Here is a 19,926-nt window from a genome sequence, read left to right as displayed (position 1 = left end):
TGGTCATAACTTGGCCAAAAATGCTCGTTTAAAAAAAAAAAAAAAACACGTTACTGTTATCTACATTGCAGCGCCGATCTGCTGCAATAGGAGATAGGGGTTGCAAAATCTGGTGACAGAGCCTCTTTAACACAGAAAACATTGACAAAACTCGATACATAGGAAAAAAAAAGGTAGGGAAAGGGAATATGAGCACTATAGGCACACGCATCATATGCCCAAAGGGATCCAGTAAGCGTCCCAAATTGATCAGTCCTTATTAAAATACTCCAATCTATTCTTCAAAGAGACTGTGATGTTAATGTTCTATTAATGTATTTTATCCACGATACAGATCCATAAAAAATGTAGGGACAGATTAACTATAACTTTAAAAATCCTGCTTGTCCAGGAGGACCTGAATGCTTTTTGTGCTGCCTTCCTTGCTTTTAAAAACGCCTGATGCCCCCACCTGCCACAAACAGAGCAGTGTCTTCTAGTTTGTATTTGATAGGACATGGCCTGACCCTATAAAGCTGTATTGGGTAGAATTGGCTATTGGAAGCTAATCAGACAGCACAAAGACCATTATACTGTCAGGCCCCCCGAGAGGACAAGCAGGATTATAAAAGCTAAAGAAGTAGTTCACGTTAAAAAAATGCAGTCATTTCACTACTAACCCTTAAATACTAAGGGGAAATTTATTAAGACTTACGTTTCATACGCAAGTTTTAATAGGAAACAAGCTGGGGTAAGATACGACAAATGCACGCCTCTTAATAAATTTGTTGCAATTTCGACTGTCTATGCGCCACTGAGTAAAATCTACGCCAGCCAGGAGCCAGTTTCCGCCATAAATTATAGTAAATGTGTTGGACTGTGGGTGGCCCGCCAATTCCACTAAGCTTCACCCACTTTTTTGGAAAGTGGCAAGAGCTTTGGACATGGTTCAAAAGTTAAAAGGGTGCAATGGTGTTAAATTCTCCCTTAAATGTCTTATATTTTCACGTACTAAGCTGCATCTTATTTATAAGGTGGAAGTTTCTATCACTGGAACAAACAGTAGACTTAGGGTACCATAATATATCACTGATATCTGAAACGCATAGTGTAATTGAGACCCAAAGCTAAAGTAAAAAAGTAAAGGGCAGAGCTGACATAAGGGAAAAGGTTAAGACTGTGCTCTGAAAATAAAGGCGAATCAGAGACTTGTAACTCAATATTTAAACAAATTCCGATAAAGTGAAGTTAAAATGTAGTTAAGCAGTCAATATGTAACTCCCATAAAAGTTTTCAGACATTGTATTTGAAAATCCCAACCTTTCACTAGGGGTGCCCCATAATGAGGGCACTTGTGTCCCATTGCATAGTATTCTCCATTTTGCTTTATTAGCAAAGCTTTTCCACATCCCAAGTCAACCTCCCGCATCCTAGAAATAAACATAAAGAAGTTATTTAAAAGAACAATTGTGAATAATATACATCACTATACACCAGACCCATAGCTATAGGAACAAGCTCACTTAATAAAACCCACTGCAGCGTATAATATTTATTTTCAGCCTTGATAAAGACTTATTTTTATATCTAGAATAAATAATAATAATAAATGTTCTATATACAGTCATAATATATGATAATATATGTACATTTTATACATGTCGGTCATCAATTAGTAAGTGACACATTGGGAAATGTTAAAGTAGACAGCATGGTGCTACTAACAGAAACAATAGAGAACAAAAAGGACTTATAAAGCACATACTGTCCATTCTCCAGATCTTTTACGTGGCATACAGAGGCTTCCACCATATCTTTTGGATTTGTGTATGGATTGAGGACAATAGGCCTTTCCTCATGGTGATAGTGTCGAGTTGTCCCATTGGCTTTGTAGGCAAGAGGACTGGCTTTCCCATTGGGAGACAGTTCTTCTTTTTCCCTTTCTTTTTCAGGTAGAACAACTTCAACTTTTACTTCTACTGTAAAGGAAATGCAAATTTTACACCTTGTAAATATTTTGATACATTCAAATTTGAGTAAAATTTCAGCATGGATACGTAGTTTGTACTTCCGCTTTCTCAATCATACTGCCTAAACTACAATCCCATCCAGTCTATGCAGAGCTTAGAGATAAACTAAAGAGGAATTAAAAAAACAAAACATATTTATTTTTATTAGGACTTAAATAAATTATTAATAAGGATAATTTACTTTTCTAGAGGATGGAAGAGGGCTCAATCTCCCATAGCTCTTAGTCTATACAGTGCATACCAGGATTACCCACTTAATGACTCATGGGCCTTGTATGTTGCCCGAATGCTACTGGCATCAGCCGATACTAATGTGTATGAATAAAAAAAGGTAGAAGATTCATACATGTACAACCTTACTGGTTTACACATATGTCATTGGGAGACTACACAAGCAAAAGTCTCTGTTATTTACAGATTTATTAGTAATTCAACGGACCAGGTTCAACAATCAAGGTTGGTTATTTTTCCATGGTTTCTCTAACTTTTTGAGAGGAAAAGATGGTAAGGGTGGCTAAGATCATTGGGGTGGGCTTTTGTGATGCCATGAATAATATTAACAGGCATCGTTGTTGGCACTTGGGTTAGAATACCCATCCAAACCAGACATAATTTGAAGAAATATAAATCAAACCAATGTATTCAAATTGTAAAAATTAATACAGAGGGGACAAGAAATTTTCCAAATAATTTTACCTCATTTTTAATTGTGTAATTTCAAGTCTAAGTATGAATAGATTGCTTCTTAAGACCTTAATTCTGTTTTCTAAAATGTGTGTTTACTTAATAATAAAATCTGTTTTAAAACGTTTTAATCCATATTAACTGTCTTTTTAATTAAAAGAATAATTCTCTCTTGTATGTAGAACTGCCAAAACTATGCAGCTATCAAACTATTCCCTACTGCTGCAAGAGTGAAAGGATTTGGAATTATTATCATTATTGTAGCCTAGTTTTGCCGAGTATAAACCATATTAGTCCATCTCATTATAGTAAACGTTCTGTGTTCTTTCCAGCTGAATGTTGTGTACGTGAAAGAAAGCAAAGTGTAATTTTCCTTGGATTAATTGTAACCTAGAGCGTTCTTTAATCCTCCCTGTAAGAGCGCAGAATTAACATTCCTTCCAGCAGTCACCCGCAGAGTCAGTATGCCTGACCTAGTTCACTCCACATGGCAGTAGCACATATTACATACAATGTAACATTAATGGTCTCTCACCTGGTTTAGGTTTGGCGAAGCATCCCCCCATTATGAGACAAATGCAAATAATGAAAATATACAGAACATATACAATGGTCCCACACATATAATGGTCCCCAAATGGAATGCTAAGCCATTTTCTGTTGCGTAGATACTATAAGAGCTTGGGACAGAAGTCAAGGGCAATGGACATTTTCATGGTCGATATTTCCCATCTGTTCATCTTGGAAGGTTTCTGCCTATATAAGACAAGAAGATATTTGAGAGGTAAAACACCAAGACAAGATCCTAAACTTTCCCTAAACTGAAAATCATGACAATCTTTACACAAGTTTCTTATAGAGAAGCATATTAGTTATACTGAGATTAGAAAGTCATTGAATTAACCCCTTCCCGTCGTAAACGATTTTCATTTTCATTTTTTCCTCCCCACTTTCCAAAAGCCATAACTTTTTCTTTTTGCCGTTGATATAGTCCTATGAGGGCTTGATTTTTGCGGGACGAGTTGTAGTTTTTCGTTGCGCCATTTATTCTGCCATATAATGTACTAGGAAATGGGAAAAAATTATTTGTGGGGTAGAAAATGAAAAAAACAGCAATTCCTCCATTGTTTTTTGCACTTCGTTTTTACGGAATTCACCGTGCAATTAAAACAACATGTTAACTTTATTCTGTGGGTCAATACGATTATGGCGATACCAAATATATATTGTTTTTTCTAAAAAAAAATCTACTTTTATAAGGAAAAAACTGTAGTGTAAATAATAAAATTTATTTTGTGTCGCCAAATTCTGAGAGCCATAACTTTTTTATTTTTCCGTCGATTAAGTAATATGATGACTTATTTTTTGCGGGATGTCATTTTTAATGCTACTATTTTGGGGTACGTGCGAGGTTTTGATCACTTTTTAATTACATTTTTTGTGGGAGATGAGGTGACCAAAAAATAGCGATTCTGGCGTTTACATTTTTTTTTTTTACTGCGTACACCATGCAGGTTACATAATGATATAATAGACTTTTACGGATGTGGCGATACCAATTATATTTATTTATTTATTTTTTTACAATGTTCTAGGGGGAAAATGGGAAAAGTTTTTTCTTAACTTTTAATATATATATTTTTTCACATAAAAAACAACTTTATTTTACAAATTTTTACTTTTCTTATTAGTCCCCCTAGGGGACTTCAACCAGCCATCGTTGGATCGCTTGCACTATACACTGCAATACTAATGAATTGCAGTATATCGTCTTTCTGACAGGCTTCTATTAAGCCCTGCCAGAGGCAGGGCTTAATAGGAGCACAAGAATGGCGGACCTGGGGGCCTTCTTTAGGCGCCCAGGCTGCCATAGCAACCATCGCCACCCCGCGATTGCATTGCGGGGGGCGTGATGAGCTGCTAGAGGGGGTCACCCCCCTCTTTCTAACGATTTAAATGCCGCGGTCGCTATTGACGGCGGCATTTAGCGGGTTGAACGAGCGGGATTGCGCTCGAGCGTGAGCCTGCTCATTACTGTGAAGTGTCGGCTGTAACATACAACCGACACCCGCATTGTATGGAGCGGGCTCACACCGTGAGCCCCGCTCCATACTTCCCCTACCCGGCTATGACGTAGCCATACGTCATATGTTGGGGTTAAAGGCATTTCCAACAGTATGACTTGGTGTAGATGTAGAATGTATTATTGTAGTGAATAATGTTTACTAAAATGTTCTTCAAGAAGTTGTGTTGGCCTAAACATCCCTAGTATACACCGATCAACCAAAACTGTATGCTTCAGGCTTAGGTGGAATTGCTTTTACATGCTTTGTTTAACCCCTTAGTGACCAGCCTATTTTAGACCTTAATAACCAAGCTATGTTTTATGTTTTCTCATCGTCGCATTTAAAGAGCTATACCTTTTTTTATTGTTGCGTCGACATAGCTGTATAAGGTCTTGTGTTTTTTTTTGTGCACAAGTTGTATTTTTTAATATCACCAAATTGGGGTACATATAATTTATTAATTAACTGTTATTAACTTTTGAGTGGGGATTAGAAAAAAAATAAAGCCTGTTAAATAAAGGCCGCCGTAACAACATTAATGGCCGGTCACTCAGGGGTTAAAGATAGGACTAAATAAAAGCAGCTAACTGTAATAAAACAATGAAACACAGTTGTCTAAAAAGAAAATGAGTTTATCAAATACTAAATCTGACCTCACACATTGGATTGATCCTGTAAATTTTGCAAATTTTCTGCTTGCAATCTAATGTATAAGGTAATGGTAGGCTGCCAGACAGCCTCAGGTAACTGATCTCAGGGGGTGATTAGATCAATTATGTTTGATTTAATCATCTTTGAAATAATGATCTTATGTGTATGGCTGGCGGCGAGGGCGTATGTACCATAGAGGCAGCCCATGCGGCTGCTATGAGGCCCTTGAAGAGAGAGGTCCCATTCACTTTTGCTATTGGATGACGAGAACCTGTGCAGTGAAGTACTCCCCTCTTTGTCAGCAAATAAGGAGGTGAGAAATTGGCCCATGGGTCATATAGTGGGGAGACAAACAAAGTCCTTCTGTCCTTGGTAGCAAAACCATAATGGGGGCTTAGTTTAATCTTTGCTATAGGGCCCCCCTCTCTTCTATGTGCGTCACTGCAGCTGGCTAGGGATACTTTCAAATGGAGTGGTAATGGTTTAGCAGAGAGCACATGTAAAGAGGCTCTGTCGCCAGATTATAAGTGCCCTATCTTCTACATAATGTGATCGGCGCTGGAATGTAGATAACAGCAGTGTTTTGTATTTAGAAAAACGATCATTTTTGACAAAGTTATGAACAATTTTAGATTTATGCTAATGAGTCTTTACATGTGCTCTCTGCTAAATCATTACCACTCCATTTGAATGTACCCCTAGCCAGCTGCAGTGACGTACATAGAAGAGAGGGGGGCCCTATAGCAAAGATTAAACTAAGCCCCCATTATGGTTTTGCATAGGGATTAAAACCACAGCAGAAATGCATGCGGTTTGCTGTGGTGCGGTAATGGTGCAGACCTCTTCTGCACAATTATCGCCCAATGTGACTATACCCTAAATTTGGTCATGAAAACAGTGATAAAAGTTAACAATACAACCAAGTAAGGCATTAATGAGTTAATCATAATTATTGTTATGATTTTGGGGCTAAAATGAATTATTTAACTGATTTCGGTCTTGGTTGTTACTGATTAAAATCTCCGATGTTAGCATGTAATCAGATGTTGTAAGAGAAAATAAATGTAAAGCATTGCACACTAAATAATATTTGTTATGATCTGCAATGTCCAGTGCGGATATATTGTATGCCCATTTACAGCCCATCTCCTGAAAAATATCAAAACACGTCTCGAATTGGGGCCATATTCACACATATAAGTTCAGATATTTCTATTAGAAAAGTTGGCAAATATGTCAGTGGAGGAGTGATCTGTAACATATTTATCCTGGACTTCAGGTGTTGTATTACCTCATGTCCCTTATCACTGCCTTATCACTCTGGTCAAAGGGCCTGAAGCTAGATATCTCATGTCAACACGCATGTTTACAGTACTAACCTAAAAAGATACTCTAGATACTACTAGATACTCACTAGCACATCTCCGCAAGTTGGACACACTCCTAAAGTAGCAGTTACAGCAAAAACCATGGTATTGTCTAACAAAAGTCGGCAAACCCTAACTTAACAAATAAAGGAAATGTGAAAGCTAGAAATGATGGGGAAAGACGCACATTATCTGTCTCCCTTAATACAATAGCAAGAAACTGGGAAGTCAACAAAGCATTGTTTAACTATGAAGAACGTTGCCTCCCAGAGGGTTTATCCACTATGGCTAGTGGTTACCGAGTGTTAAAATACTTGGCTATGGGCCGGCAAGCTTGGAACTGGGACAATATAATCCCAGCTTTATTCTGCATTTTTTACAACTGACCCTGTGGGCAAATGACCCTTTTTCAAAGTATTATTTTTTCCATAGTAATCCTCTTGTGCTTTCACAAAGGTGCACATACTTATAATGCCAATCTATCGTTTTATTATTGTCTGAGCTGCAGATTTGGCTGGTTTGTCTTGTACACAGAGACCAAGAGGATCAATTACTGTTACTTGCACTGGAATTCTAATGATAAATACATTGTATGTGTGATTTTACAGTGTTTTCCCTAAAGACATGCTGCAAAATAAATATTTTTTTTATTGCATAATATTTTTATGGAAAAATATTAAACACAGACTGACAATTGCTAGAAGATACCACAAAGAAAAAAAAACCATACCACACCCTTAAGTATCCACTTACCTTTAATCTAAATTCAATTTAGGCAACAGTGTACAATAAATAATAATAATAGATATTATAAATTGTCCATACATTGATGCCCAGTTGGTAGTGAACTACATGAGCATTAGAAAGGGCCAAAGTTCTTAAGTCACACTGGAATATGTTGGTATTATGCAAACAAAGGTTATTGTCATTATTATTATTATTATTATTATTAAAGTGATTGTCACCTCAGGATAAGGCTCCATTCACACCACATTCAGCGTATACACTAATAGATATGCTGTATGTATAGCCCAGCCAGATTTATATACTATTGTATGTCATACAATTGCATAGTCACCCATTGACTCCCATTAAAAAAGAGAAAACGTGTTGCATACATTTTTTGCTGGGTTCCCCTTGTATTGAATACCATAAAAAAGTATACACAATATACCAAGTGAACATATACGGCAAACATACAACACAAATGTGGTGTAAACATAACATACACCCTTACCATAAGCCCTATTAATGCAGAGCCAAAGTGGAGTAGAGAGTTGCTACAAAGAGCAGCTCCTGCTCTGGCTGATTTGTTGCAAACATTGCCTCCCAATAATTTAATTGGGACACTAAGTGGGCCTTTTACACCGGCCGATAAGTGGCTGGTGCAGCCGAGCGCCGATCAACGAGATATTGTTGATCGGCGCTCGTTTGATCCTGTCACACGGAGCTATGGATGGGGTCGTTACAAGCGGTCGTTACTCTGATTGCTCGTCCCCATCCATTATTATCATGTCGGTAGCCCGTCTCCCTATTTACACATGGAGATGTGCTGCCAACAATGATAATATTTTACTTTTTTAAAAAGATACGACCAGCAGATGATCGAGCTGCTGCTGATCATTCCCCTGTTTACACAGGGCAATTATCGGCAACGAACTTTCTATGAATGCTTGTCTGCCCGATAATTGCCCAGTGTAAAACCCCCTTAAATCTCTCCTGTAACAACCATTAGTTGCCGCAAACAGTTTTCCCAAGAATTAACAGCTGATCGCCAGACGTTAGTGACAGTGAACCTGCCACAATCAGCTCAAGATCCTGATTTCCTGGTGATATATATATTTTGCCACGTCATTAATAACTTTGCTGTAGACCTGCTCATACTCCTAAGAAGGCATAGTTATTCTCACATTGTATAATGACAAGCATCTAAAATATTCTGCCAATTACAACTGAATATTTAAAAGGCAATTTTACAAAGTGCAAGACTTCTCAACAGATTTCAATGACTTTGGTTGAGAACGCGGTTTTGTTTGTTAAGAAGCTGGACACATATCAATGTATGAGATGAGTTAATATAGATCAATATATTCATCTTATACATCGTTGAACCATAACGTTAAAACCACTGACGGTGAGGTGAAGTGGATAACATTGATTATCTAATCTACAGTGGTGTTTGACAAGGGCTATCTGTCAATATTACTTCTCGTAGTTAATTTGTTGTAAAAAGGAAAATTGGCAAGCATAAGGATCTGAGCAACTTTGCAAAGACCAAATTGTGATGCTATATGAGATGTGTAAGAGCATCATCAAAATTGCAGGTCTTCTGGGGTGTTACCGATATGCAGAATTAAGTTCCTACCAAAGTGGTTCAAGGAAGGACAGCCAGTAAACTAGCTATATAGTCCGATCTCATAGAAGAGCTACTGGAGCACAAATTGCCGAAAAAGTTTCTGCCTGCTATCACAGAAAAGTGTCAGAACACACAGTGCATTACAGCTTGCTGTGTTGTTAGTGTGCCCATGCTGAACCCTGTCCACTGCCGAAAGCGTTTACAATGGGCACGTGAGCATTAGAACTGGAGCATGGAGCAATGGAAGAAGGTGGCTACGTCTGATAAATCATATTATCTTTTGCATCATGTGGATGGCCGAGTGCGTCGCTTACCTGGTTAAGAGATGGCACCGGGATGCACTATTGAAGGAAGACAAGACAGCGAAGGCAATGTTCTACTGGGAAACCTTGGGTCATAGCATTCATGTGGATGTTAGTTAGATACGCACCACCTACCTAAACATTGTTGCACATCAAGTTCATCCCTTTATGGCAATAGTATTTCCTAATGGCAATGGCCTCTTCTAGCAGGATAATGTGCATTGCCCTACTAAACACATTGTTCAGGATTGTTTTGAGGAACATAACAAAAAGTTCAAGATGTTGACTTGGCCTTCAAATTTCCCAGATCTCAATCAGATCGAACATCTGTAGGATGTTGTTGAAAAAACTATTTTGATCCATGAAGGCCCCATGCAGCTTAGAGGAGCGGGGAGGCGGCTGGCCAAACAACAGGAAACCCCAGGAATACAATGTCCCGCACAAGGGTACCTGGATAGTTCAGACAGTGGCCGCAGCTCTGGCACTGATGGAGATGGGTGCAGCAGATAACGCCAAACGTGGCGGATGACACAGGTGCTGCAGTTTGCGCCAGACGTGGCGGATTCCTCCAGACATGGCAGATGACACAGGACGTGGCGGATTCCTCCGGACGTGGCAGATGACACAGGACGCGGCAGATTCCTCCGGACATGGCAGATGACACAGGACGTGGCACGACTCGACACTATAGGCACAGCACGGGATACAGGAACAGGTAACAAGGCACGGGTAACAACTGGAATGGGAAACACTAAGGGACCATTTGCAAGACAGACTGGGAAAACTAGCAACGCTCAGGCAAGGATCAGAAGTCCTGGGGCCTTCTTATAGACCAGGAAATCATTGCAGTTGATAATGATGGGACACAGCAGACCGGAGTGGAAGTCGGCGCTGGCGTCTCCTAGGAAGGAGATGGGGACTAGTGCTAACGGAACCATGGCTGCGGGCGGGAGGTGAGTAAACCCGACGGCCCACGGCCATGGACGCTACAGATCCTACAGAATATAAGGCAGGTGGTTTAATGTTATAGCTTAACGGTGTATATGCGGCCTTGTAAACAAACATATACAAGTCCATAGTTGTCTTCCCTGAGGGACAAAATTCTTAGTATGAAAAACTGTGAGCACTCGAGCTTCTAATAGGGAATTATTACTTAAATGTCTTTCCCTTTAATTAAATGGTTTATAGTTTGTTGCATTTTAATCCAAGTAAAAGAAACATATTTTGCGAAGTTGCAAACGTCATAAATAAATTCGTTTATTATGTGGTTCTATAAAGGTAACACTACTAGTCTCTTATCTGGAGATGTATCTGTATTATACTATGCAACTGCATATACTGGAAACCCAGAGTCTGACATAAATGTAGTCTCCCCAAATAATGGTATGCCATTATATAGTATTTTATGAAAATTGCCATGTAACCAGTAACACATAGTAAATCATAATCACACAGAGCCCTTTATAATTGTTTATTATCAAGCATCTAAACTATGTGAAGTCATGAAGGCACCGTGGTTATATACTGCCTGTGGTAGTAAAATTAAATTGTAAACTTTGTAGGTGCAGGGACTGATACGAATATGCTGTGCTTTGAAGTTAGTACAAAAGAAAGAACAATATATACATTTTCATAGTTGTTATTTTGCAAAATGATCTACCTTTATTAGGGTAAGCTCACACAGAGTTTTTTGACACGTTTTTTGACGCAGAAACCATGTCGAAAAATGCGCCAAAAAACTTCCAAATATGTCTCCCATTGATTTCAATGGGAGGAGGAGGCGTTTTTTCCCCACGAGTGGAAAAAACGTCTTGCGGGAAAAAGAAGCGACATGCCCTATCTTCGGGCGTTTACATCTCTGACCTTCCATTGACATCAATGGGAGGCAGAGAAAACATATTTTGCTGCTTTTTTTCCCATCGGTGCTCAATGGCAAACGGCGTGCAGGCAGATCAAAATCTGCCTCAAAATTCCAAACGGAATTTTGAGGCAGAATTTTCTGCCTGCAAAGAACTCCGTGTGAACATACCCTAACATGGACATTGAGTGTGATTTTACTATACTAAATGTAAACTAGCCAAAGAAGCACTAATAATTCAGTTAATACAACCAATAAACATTTGGTTTAATAATCTGTGAAACTATAGTAGCAAAGTGATCATTTCCAACCAATTCATATGTGTTTTATTGCTCAGAAAACATTTTCCTTTGTAGACGGTCATGTAAATGGTGGGTGACCAAAAATGTATGAACAATAAACAGTATGAACAATACAAAATAAAATGTGATTATATCACATATACTACTTCTAGCCGTAACATCTGTTTATAAAAAAGTATTAGGGTTCATGCCTACGGAGCCTCAGAATTGCACACTATAATTCCACATGGTGTCTCAGTATGGCACCATATTACAGCAGTATTCTGCCTAGAAACAATGATACTGGATGGAGAATACCAATGAAACACAGCATCCAATGTAACATGTCAGGATTTCTTTTCTGTTGGATTCTGTATGAATTGAAGAAAAAAAACAGTAGGGTCCCGGCGACCTTTTCTATAGGTGCTGTATTACAGCTCTGTACTTCTCGTCGCTTGTATGGAGTTGTAATATGGCTATATGCTTGAGACCCTAATTTGTAACTTCAAAATTAAAAATAATACTATGCCTAGGTTTAGGTACAACTCCGGTACCTATTGATAAATCACAGCCTTACCACACCTGGTCTACGTCTTGTGTAAGTTTTCAGTTTGCAAGTAGGGATGTGTATAAAAGCCCATGCACAAAAGCACTGATCCTGTACAGGCCCCCATCAGGCACCAAATGTGCGGAGATACTGTCCCCTAAGCAAGAATACCTCCATCATAAGGAGTCCGATGGAACAAGCCACGACTTTGAAATTGGAGGCAAACGGAGGTACAATAGATTCTCCATGTATCTCTATGGAAGCCCTATTACAGCTCCGTACAAAAAAACAAACAATAAAAAATGAATACATTTTAATTTATTTACAGTTTATTTACAATGTACATTTTCTACTCTTTGTCAGTTTAAAAGATATATAGGGACACCAAATATGTGTATGTAATAGGTAGCAGATATATATTTTGTTGATTTTGTATTGACATTAGAATATTTATTTTCATTTCCAGACTGACAAATAGGTGTTTTTTTTAATTCTTTTATATCAATTTACTCTTTCCAGATTTTTTTTTTTTAAATCTGCTGCTTTTATTTTAGCTTAGCTCTTTCACCGCCAAGACCTATAGACTACATACTTGACAGTGAAAGGGTTAAGCACTGTAAGCTTATAATAAATAGAGAAATAGAAATTCTATCCAGGGCAATGAAGGCTGTAGAGAAGAAGGATACAAAACATATGACCTATCTAAATGCCTAATTTCCATGGGTTAATGAATTCCCGCACAGCAGTAAGCTAAGGAGAACAGAAGTCAATGTCACACTGAAAAGAAATATTAAATAGTGAAAGAAATAGCAGTAACATTTGCTCACTGTGGGGGGAATATATCAAAAGGCTTATGCCAGTTACTTTGCATCAAAAAGTTGTAAATTTTTCAATATGCTACTTTTTACTTTACTTGCCACTTTCCAAAAGTGGCAAGTAAAGAGAGTGGTGTAGTGAAAGGGGGTGGGGCCTCAGCCGGCACAACAGCTTTATCATCATTTACGCCAGAAACTGGAATAAGTTATGGCGCAATTCTACACCTGCTTATAGTTTGGGCTGATTTGCATTTCTGTTTCACGGACAGCCAAAGATGTGCCAAATATATTAAGAGGTATGCGCCTTTTAATACATTTGCTGCATTTTCCGCCAACGTAATCCGTTTAAGGCTGGCGTTTGAAATGCCAGTCTTAATATATGTCTCCAATATGTTTAATAATTCTAGAGGGTTTTGCATTCTTCATAAATCAATCAATCTGTATCACCAATAGATTCCCTATTATATCCATAGTATTAATCATTTGTAGTAAGGGTGTATTTACAGGTGCCATTTGTGACCTCATATGACCTCTTCAAAATGGACTGAAAAGATATAACACTGTTTTATACAATTGAATCAGTGAGAAGGTTCATCACTTAACAGGTTAAGCTCCTGTATTTCTTGCCTCTGCTGGATTTCTTCCCAGAGGGTATCTGTCCACCTTACACCCCCCCCCCCCCCCCCCTATAACCACCTCACAGCCAAAGTAACCCTTAAACCAGTATTTCTACTTATATTTTTTGTGTAAGTGGTCTTCGAGGCAGGTATTCCGGAAGGTTGAATAATCAGTTTACTCATTTACACAGGACAATTTTGTCCCATATGCGGCCAGTAGGACAATAGCTGTATCTTGACTTAAGGTATGTTTGATGTTTTGCTATCTATGACCTCCCACCACCAGTAACCCAATAAGGGACAACTTGAAATTGATGTAAAGGCCACAGCAGCCATTTATTAAATACACAAATTATTCAAATGCAATCAAATAGCATAACCATAATATAACAAACATTTTATAAATTAACATCCTGTTAAAGGATCCTTGAAGGCACTTCAAGCATTATATTTTAACTCCATCCTTTCCTTGTCAGGTCTAGAACTTATTGCCCTACAGCCGTACTGCACCTGACCCGAGGGCACCAACCATCTCCAAGACCTACCCTTCCTGGGGACTCTGCCCATCAGGAATGTATAAAACACGCTGGGTAACCACTCCCAGCCCCTACAATACTACCCAGGGTTAAATGCCCCGAGTTCTTTTCCAATAATCTTCTATGTTGTTCTCCTTCTTCCCACTCCGTGCCTTCAAAGATCCCTCCTCCTACCGCCATGACAGTCATGTGTGACACCTTACACATGGACGTCCCTCCACAACTGTAGGGCTTTTTCCAATCCGTCCCGAATGCCCAGAGTCCACATGTCCAACCCCACATCATTTAAATGTACACTGTCAGACCGAAGAAAGCCGTCCTCGGCCCCCTCCAATTCCCTATGGCGCACCACCACTCCACCATTGCGAGCGACAAACTTTGACACCACTTTGTTCACCTTCGCCCCAGCTCGGTTCAGGCCCTGCACAGAACGCGCTTGTCTCCACACCCTGCGGGCAACAGTGTCTGACCATAAAATGATCAGACCAGAAAATGAGGACCACAACCGTAAAAGGTCCAGCTTGACATCTCTCATCAAATCCCTGGACGACCTTTTTCCCAAATCATTCCCGCCAAGGTGAATGACCAAAATATCAGGTGCCCTATCCAAACCTGAATAAAACTGAAGTTGAGGCAACAGCCTGCACCAACGCATGTCCCTCAAACCCAACCATCTGACCTGAATGTCGGACTAGGCAAAGCCCAACTGGCGCCCAGCCGGGCGAACATCAGCCCGAACACCTCCCCAGTGCACATAGGAGTGCCCCATTATCCATACCAAGCAGGGGCTTGCACCGAAAATGAAATACATAAAAAGAGTAAGGTAAAGCAAAACAACCACCTGTAAAATAACTCTCCCCAACGGCCCTAAAGCAAATGAGGCCGGACATAAATTTTATATCTGTCTGACTCCCACCTACCTATCCTTTTAACCATAGCCGGGGATAAACCCCACCTAGCCGCTTCAGTAGCTGAGTCAATTCTAAACGAATGAGAGATATTCCGATCCCACTCGCCCAGACAACAGGATACATTTTTTAAAAACCTGCACAAACTGATACTTTGACAGCGACAGACCATCCGCATAAACCAACAACGATACCGCCCCCCCCGGGCTAACCGCCAAAAAAATCTTAAAAACATCGAACCGGGCATACCCTAGACCAGGGGTCTCAAGCACGCAGCCCGCGGGCCGCATGCGTCCCCTGGGGCTGTCATCTGCGGCCCGCGGGACACAGAGCCGCTAGTATCGGCTCTGCTCCGAGACTCTGGAATTCCCTGACATCGCTGTCCACATATGAACAGCGATGTCTGGGGCTTCCCCAGAGCCGGAGTCCCGGGCAGAGCGCTAGTACAGGCTCTGCTCCGGGACTCTGTGGAATTCCCTGACATCGCTGCCCATATATAGACAGTGTGTCAGGGTCTTCCCCAGAGCGGAGCAGAGTGCTGGTGTTGGCTCTGCTCCTGGACTCTGTGGAATTCCCTTACATCGCTGTCTACATATGAACAGCGATGTCTGGGGCTTCCCCAGAGCCGGAGTCCCGAGCAGAGCGCTGGTGTCGGCTCTGCTCCGGGACTCTGTGGAATTCCCTGACATCGCTGCCCATATATGGACAGTGTGTCAGGGTCTTCCCCAGAGCGGAGCAGAGCGCTGGTGTTGGCTCTGCTCCGGGACTCTGTGGAATTCCCTGACATCGCTGTCCACATATGAACAGCGATGTCTGGGGCTTCCCCAGAGCCGGAGTCCCGAGTAGAGCGCTGGTGTCGGCTCTGCTCCAGGACTCTGTGGAATTCTCTGACATCGCTGTCCATACATCGACAATGATGTCAGGGGCTTCCCCAGAGCAGGAGTACCAGTGATGTCAGGAGCCCAGCTGGAGTCCCAGGAAGAGCCTACTAGCGCTCTGCCCGGGACTCCAGCTCTGGGGTTGCCCCTGACATCTCTGTCTATATATGGACAGTGATGTCAGGAGCAGAGCTGGAATCCCAGGCAGAGTGGCAGAAGCGGCTCTGCTCCGGGACGCCAGCTCTAGGCAAGCCCCTGACGACTCTGCGGCAGCATCTGCGGAGGACTCTGCGGCAGCATCTACGGAGGACTCTGCGGCAGCATCTACGGAGGACTCTGCGGCAGCATCTGCATTTAGCGACACTTAAACTGGAAAGCTGGATTGTTGAAATAAGCACGTGGAGAAATATCTCAAATTTTAAACCTAGCGGTATTATTATAGTAATGTAGTATTATAGTAATATAGTAATGTAGTGTTATTGTAGTTCAAATAACTAATTGATTAACAATAATTTTGTATTGTATCAAATTTGAAAGTAATGCGGCCCGTCAACTTCCCATTTTTTCTATATGCGGCCCACTTACCCGGCCGAGTTTGAGACCCCTGCCCTAGACCCTGGTAATGCCTGTAGGCGCACCAAAAAACCTCTCCCCGCTTGGTCCGTCTTTGATCTGCAGAGCGAGCATGACATGGAGAACCCTTGCAAGGCAACATCCATGAACAATAAACCCCCAGACACCCGCTTACTTGCCGCCACCAATTCTGATATCCTGAACGCTCCAAAGAAAGCTAAAGAAAAAGCCAGCGTAAATAATCGAACTTCAAACCCTGACACACAAAAGATACCGGCTTCCTATAATCCCTAGACACGGAACCCCTCCGAAAACCCTTCATCGCCTGCCTAACCAAAAAGGACTTAGTCACGTCCTCCTCCCCTCTGAGTCTAAACCAAAAAGCCAGTGCCGACAATCTTCTAGCCACCCCTGAAGCCGACACCCCCTCACTGTAAGAATTACCTATAAAGTACAACAAACATGCCAATCGATCCCCCGCAGCAATACTCACCTGCGCACTCCCCAACAAAGCTTGCCAAGCCTGCCAAACCGCACTGTACCCCTTCCACGTAACCCCACTAACTGACTGTCTAATTAACGACATACCACCTTCCAAAGATGCTCTGGACACTTCCGTGAGTCTCCGCCCCCGGCGCCAGCAGACGAAACCTGTCCCACTGTTGACGAGAAAGAGAATCAGACACAGAATTGAGCATCCCCCGGGAACATGAACTGCCACAAAATGCGAATTTAGCACCAGCCCCCTCAAAACCAAATGCCGCAATAATCGCACCACTGGGGGGAATTTGCCATTTGCGCATTAATGGCCTGAACCACTCCAAAATTATCACATACAAAACACACTCTCCTAATTTACAATGGCCCTCGTTGAACTGCCAGCAACATCCTTTAACGGATGAAGCCGACCACCCCGTTGCTGACCCTTGGCCGCCGGCTACATCCCCAAAGGGCTGATGCCCCTGTTTCGGAGCCGACATTAACCGCATCCAAAGACTAATATCCTTGTGATCCCATATTAGGGAAGGCCGCACCACCTTCCGCTGATGAAATTGTTCGTCGTACCTCAACCATGCGTTACCCCCGTACACTCTGTATGCCTCCCCAACCGAATCCATGTGGCAAAACAGTGCTGAACAATTCTCCGGCGCCTTTTCGCCTACCACGATAGCCAAAATAGCGAAGCCCTGAAGCCAATTCGCAAACGTATGAGGAATCAGCTGATAACGACGCCGCTCCTCTTCCTCCTTTTTACTCTTGTATGGTTTCCACCAGTCCAGATTAAACTTTTCCAATGGCAACAAAGCAGAAATTTCCACATAATCATACTTCCATATCTTCTCTCTGATTTCAAATGTGCCCCAAGCGTGCCTTCAAAGCACACATACACCTCGCCTCTCGCCGCGTCAGCAAACGCACGTCATCCGCCACCTTCTTGGACGTACTAGCCCCTCCATCAGCAGACTTATCCACTTCCACCACAGCCCCCGCACCAGGCTCCACCACACAAGCAACTGCAACCCCTGCCGCAGACGCACCTCCACACACTCACTAGCAGCACCCCACACCCTCTCCGGGTACTGACCTACGTCCCCCATACTTTTACTAAAAAATTCCTGCATACCCTTAAAAAACAACTGCATATTAGACACAGAAAACATTCCCCCCACATCCCCCCCACCGATCCCCAGACCAGAAGTAGTGGTGGACTCACCCGGTCGTCCACCCGGTCGTCCCTGAGGTGTCCTCCCAGAGGCAGTCTCCATGGATCCAGACGGTCTCTCATCTGATCGTGGCGTTCCAGGGGGGTGATGATCCAGTACCACCCTCGCCCCGCACAGGGTAGATGTCCTGGCTGCAGTAGCACGAGGCCCAGACGACACCGGTCCGTCCAAGGCGCCGTCACCCGCTTCTGGCGTGGCATAAAGGGACAAGCAATCCCCACTCCTGGGACCATCAGCATCCGCAAGGCTCCCCTCCGAATCATCGGCATCTCCCGACACCAAGTCCTGGGTCACGCCAGGTGGGCAAGATGGCCGCCGACCCCCCCTTTCTGGAAGGGCCGCAACGTCGCTAAGACTCCTGGACCGGGTACTTCCGGTCCCTGCAGCACGCCTCCCTGCTCCAGCAGGAGGCAGCGGCATCCTCTTCAAAGAGCCCGCCCGCCGCTCCCAGCGGGCCGCTCGTGCAGGCTCTGACTCCATCTGCTGAGCTCCCCCAGCACTGGCGTTGGAGAGTGCCGTCACTTCCGGTCCCTCTGCCACTTCCGGTCTGGCCGTTGAAGACAGGTAAGATGGCTGCCGCCCAACTCCTCCTGCATCCTCCAATCCCGCCCGCCTGCCGGGATTCCTCCCAGACCTCCTAGCCCCCAAGCATGGCGTCTGCTTAGGAACTGGAGGAGGAGGGCCCCTGGTGGGGCTCCCACAGCGCTGATGGGAATGAGGAGTTACCTCAGGGGAAAGCCGCTCCGTAGGCCTTCCACACCGACTCCTGCGTCCTTCCACAACTGAAACTCCAGCCGCAGCCACAGCCGCAGGTACAGGAGGCAGAGCCCCATCAAATAGCTGCTCCAGCCAGCCAGGCCCATGCAGCAGCGCCGCATCTCGAATCCTGGCCATCATGGACTCCAGGGAACCATCCATGCCGAAGGTAAGTGAAATAAATACACTACACTGCACTGCACTACACTACACTACACTAAAAAACCTTCTTCTGTTGTCCGGCGAGAAAGAGGGCCGCCTCTATCCCACCAGGGCTTATATACTCCATACTCCTCCCTCAACTTAAAGATACACCCCTATGCCAACCCCCTTTTGCTTAACCCTTTAACCCCCTGCCAAACTCAGCCTCTAACTCTAGCCATACCCAAATCACCTTGTCATGCGCTCTCTCCATTACGCCTGCGCCTACATTACGTTGGGCTTACTTTGCATTCAGGTGCAGAGATTCTTTTCCATGATAAGAGTAAAAAAATCACTTCCATCATAATAAAACAAGCTGCCATTAAAGAGCCAGCAAATGTTTCACATGATAAGCTCAGTGTGATCAATTGACAGCCAAGAGTCCAGTTTGAGATCTTTCTTGCAGACATCTAAAGTAGGAATATTCCTGATTATAGACCCAGGGCTGCCATCAGCAATTCCTGGTCCCCATACTGCAAAGAAGTCTGGGGGTACGGAGCGGTTAAGAGGAAACCCAAGTTTGAAGTAGGGTCAGATGCAAGGTAGAATATGATTTTGTGGGAGGTAGTGCGGGAGGGGCTTTGTGACAAGACAGAAAATACAGAAAGAGACAGGGGTTCTGCTTGAGGGAGAGTGGACAGAAACACGTGGCTGTAGCTCTGTGAGAGAGAGCAAGGACATGAAAGACAAAAGGTTGAAAGGGCTTTATTAGGGGAGGAAGGGCACAGAAGGTGGAAGGGGTACTGCATGGGAAGGGGGTTCATAACGTGGCAGGAGCTCTGTAGGAGCAGGGGTGC

At 42.8% G+C, this 19,926-nt stretch overlaps 1 protein-coding gene across 2 annotated transcripts in view; it reads right to left on the bottom strand.

Moving 5' to 3' along the window:
- Positions 1–19,926, bottom strand: part of AIFM3 (AIF family member 3) — an 86,317-nt gene that overhangs the window by 57,762 nt on the left and 8,629 nt on the right. For both annotated transcript variants that reach the window (XM_075835730.1, XM_075835739.1), the window contains exons 2-4: positions 3,229–3,449; positions 1,745–1,958; positions 1,300–1,409 (exon numbers count right to left, since the gene is read on the bottom strand). In XM_075835730.1, coding sequence (XP_075691845.1) covers positions 1,300–1,409; positions 1,745–1,958; positions 3,229–3,316 — 412 coding nt within the window. In that variant the 5' untranslated portion in view covers positions 3,317–3,449. The remainder of the gene's footprint in view (positions 1–1,299; positions 1,410–1,744; positions 1,959–3,228; positions 3,450–19,926) is intronic.

Source organism: Rhinoderma darwinii, chromosome 1 (genome assembly GCF_050947455.1).
Source record: "Rhinoderma darwinii isolate aRhiDar2 chromosome 1, aRhiDar2.hap1, whole genome shotgun sequence".
NCBI lineage: Eukaryota > Metazoa > Chordata > Amphibia > Anura > Rhinodermatidae > Rhinoderma > Rhinoderma darwinii.
Note: the sequence above shows the minus strand (reverse complement) of the source record. Positions and strands in the feature narration are given on the sequence as shown.